The sequence below is a fragment of the Vollenhovia emeryi genome, unplaced genomic scaffold, assembly GCF_000949405.1.
Source record: "Vollenhovia emeryi isolate VEMERY1.0 unplaced genomic scaffold, V.emery_V1.0 DF942717.1, whole genome shotgun sequence".
Taxonomy (NCBI): domain Eukaryota; kingdom Metazoa; phylum Arthropoda; class Insecta; order Hymenoptera; family Formicidae; genus Vollenhovia; species Vollenhovia emeryi.
In genome coordinates, this window is record NW_011963649.1 from 525 (window position 1) to 3,530 (window position 3,006).

At 26.2% G+C, this 3,006-nt stretch overlaps 1 protein-coding gene across 1 annotated transcript; it reads left to right on the top strand.

The window, feature by feature from the left end:
• Positions 1–524: 524 nt before the first annotated feature.
• On the top strand, positions 525–2,722 carry LOC105567834. The gene is made up of 6 exons (XM_012023044.1): positions 525–547; positions 631–757; positions 939–971; positions 1,499–1,664; positions 1,744–2,073; positions 2,176–2,722. The coding sequence occupies exons 2-6, from the start codon at positions 677–679 to the stop codon at positions 2,268–2,270; spliced, it is 705 nt and encodes a 234-aa protein (XP_011878434.1). The 5' UTR covers positions 525–547; positions 631–676; the 3' UTR covers positions 2,271–2,722.
• Positions 2,723–3,006: the final 284 nt, after the last annotated feature.

The following is a 3,006-nucleotide window of genomic DNA, read 5'->3' on the forward strand; positions in this document are numbered from 1 at the left end:
GTTGCAATATAAACCTGAAAATAAAAATAATATAAAAAATATCTCTCAGCCGAAATTTAAAATGCTCGAAAAAATTCAGACAAATATATCGGAAAAGCAGCCACCACAGGTAAAAAAAAATTTTAATAAGTTCTACTAATATTCGTGCTTGATTAAATTCATTATGTTTTAGTACGTCAGCAAAATAAACAATCCGATAACTTCACCTAACAGAAGCCCTTCTGTATTGACAAAGTATATCCCAAAAAAGCAACTTGTCACTGAAAACTCAACACTGAAGAATACAGATCAAGTAAAGCATGCGCGGACACAAAACAAATTAATTCCCCATGAATGTTCTTCGGATGCTCCAATATTACGGAATATCATCAATATTTATCAAGAATCATTTCAGTAAGTAACATCAAATATAAAAATAAGACAAATGTAATATACGTTATATGTATAACAGTTTTAAAATTTAAGTTTAATATTTACTTTTAACTTTATTTTTTATTTTTTGCAGAAAACTAAATCAGCGCCTGGATACGATAGAACAGAAACAAAAGTACTTTTCTTACACAATAAAAGTTTAATGTTTTTCAATATAAATATTTTAACATTTTATGATTATTATTGTTATATTTTCAGTACGTTGATACAGTTAACGAAATCCAGAAATAGAAGAGTACAAAGTATGCCTGAATGTATTCCTTTTATAACCATTGACAAGTTTGTACAATTCGATAACGTCAATGATGAATTGTATACCGAAGTTGTAAGTATCTAAATTAATTAGTTTCATTTTATTAATCTTAACCGGTTTATATTAAGATTATAAATCGGTTTTTAAATGCTACATTAGCTGGCTAGTAACAATTAATTTTTATACTTTATATTTTTCTCAAAAAATTTTGTTGCTCAAGAAAATTTTCTAAAATAAAAATTTTCACTATTAGGTTTCTGAGATATTTGGATGTGCCGATCAATCGGTATCGTAAGATATTATTTGATCAATTGCACTATTCAATTTGTGGTATATGGGGCTTTGCGCATGACGCTCAAAAAATTTTGTAAATAAGGCAGTATTGTATACTTATTTTTTGAAAAATGTTTTTGGGTTCTATTATGATTCATACATTTTTAATTTAAGAAAAAATTTATTCTAATCGTAGTCAAACATTAATTTTTATATTTTAAAATATTTTCTATATTTTATTATATTCTTATATGTGTAAGTTACTTTAGAGGAAGAAATTTATAAAATTTTCGATCATTATTTTATAGCTTATATTTTTAATCATTGAACATTTTGTAATCACTGTCTTATTTAATTATAACTGTTTTATGGTTTCGATTTTTAACCGTTGAATTTCAAATCACTGCTTTATGACTTAACCACTGTTTTATGGCTTTTATTTTTAATCATTGTTTTATGGCTTCAGCATTCATGCACATTATTATTTTCATTTAGATAAGATTTTACACACAAAGTATACAATTAATTTTTTAATTTTAGGTTGATTATTTTACTTATTTGGGTGGGTTAAACCCCATTGATTGTGCTGCCATTTATTTTAAGCATGCGTTTGATAATGTAGAAAAAATTTCATTACATATGACTTGGCATGGAACAAAACACTTGAAAGCTTTAAAAAAAACTCGTTTTTCACAGGCTTGTGAAGGTAAATAAATTATTAAATAAAATAAAACATTTGGTGCTAACTAAAACTTTACAAGGAAATAAAATAAAAATGTTTTTAGAGGCCATGAATAATAATGTATACTTCTCGAAGCCAAAACGCGATGAATTTGAGGATGCAATGATTAAGGCTTTGAAAAGCACAAAAGAACGTTTTCGCCGCCAACAAAAACGATCTCTTGATCAAATAGATGAAGAAAATGAAAATATTGAAGGAAATCCACGGCCTTTTATTAAAAGAAAACAAATAGTGTCGAATAAAAGTCAAGAGAATGAAAATGTTGAAGAAAACCTCGAAGAAAACGTTGGAAATCCACGGCCCTTGGTTAAAAGAATACAAATGGTATTGGATAAAAATCAAGAAAATACGAAACATAAGCAATTTAATTATGGTAAGTAGCAAATAGAAGCTTATAAAATAATACAAGATCAGAAATATGTAATTGATAATATTTATTATATGTAATTGAAAATATTTGATAATATTTTTTCAGATAATGAATTACAAGAGCACGATGAACATACAAGTTACACAGAAGATGAAAATACATTGGCAAGTGACATCGATATGTTCATTGACAACTATTAACCGTTTCTTAATAATAAGTTCTATTTTCTTTTTTAATTATGAAAGTATAATTTTTGTTTTGAAGTTATATACAATTTATTGTATAACATTATTTTCAAAGATATATAACTTCACTAATAAGTTTTGGTTTTTTAAGACGTTGTAAAGTGTTTTGTTTCTTTTTATTTATATGTATAAATGAAAAAAAATGATAACTATAAACCTTTATATTAAGCTTTTCTTTTTGAAGAATTATTAAATTATATATAGCTTAGTTATTTTTGAAAAGTTATAAAAACTGTGATAGATAAAAGTATTCTGAAGAATATGATAGATGAAAAGTATGTGATAAGTATAAAAGTATATGTATACTATATGCGTATATTTGTGCTATAGTATTAGTTTCTTAGCACAACGTTTAGTTCTTTGCACTTATAAGTATACACATACATATACAGGGTGTACCGCAACTCGTGACCGAAATTTTAATAGCGTATTTCTGAGCAAAAAGTAAGACGAAAATCCTAATACGAAAATGTCGAGGCTATAATACTTTTCAAATGGGAAGCATTTATAATAGACAAATCAGGTAGTCTAAAGTTCGCGCGTTCAGGGACGGTACATTGCACAGTGATAAAGGTACTCTTGCATCTTTGCCGATATACCTCAAAAATTTTTAGTAATTATAAGTACAATAATGCTGATGTTATTGATTGAGTCATATTTAAACATGAAAAAATAAAAAAAAAATAAATTA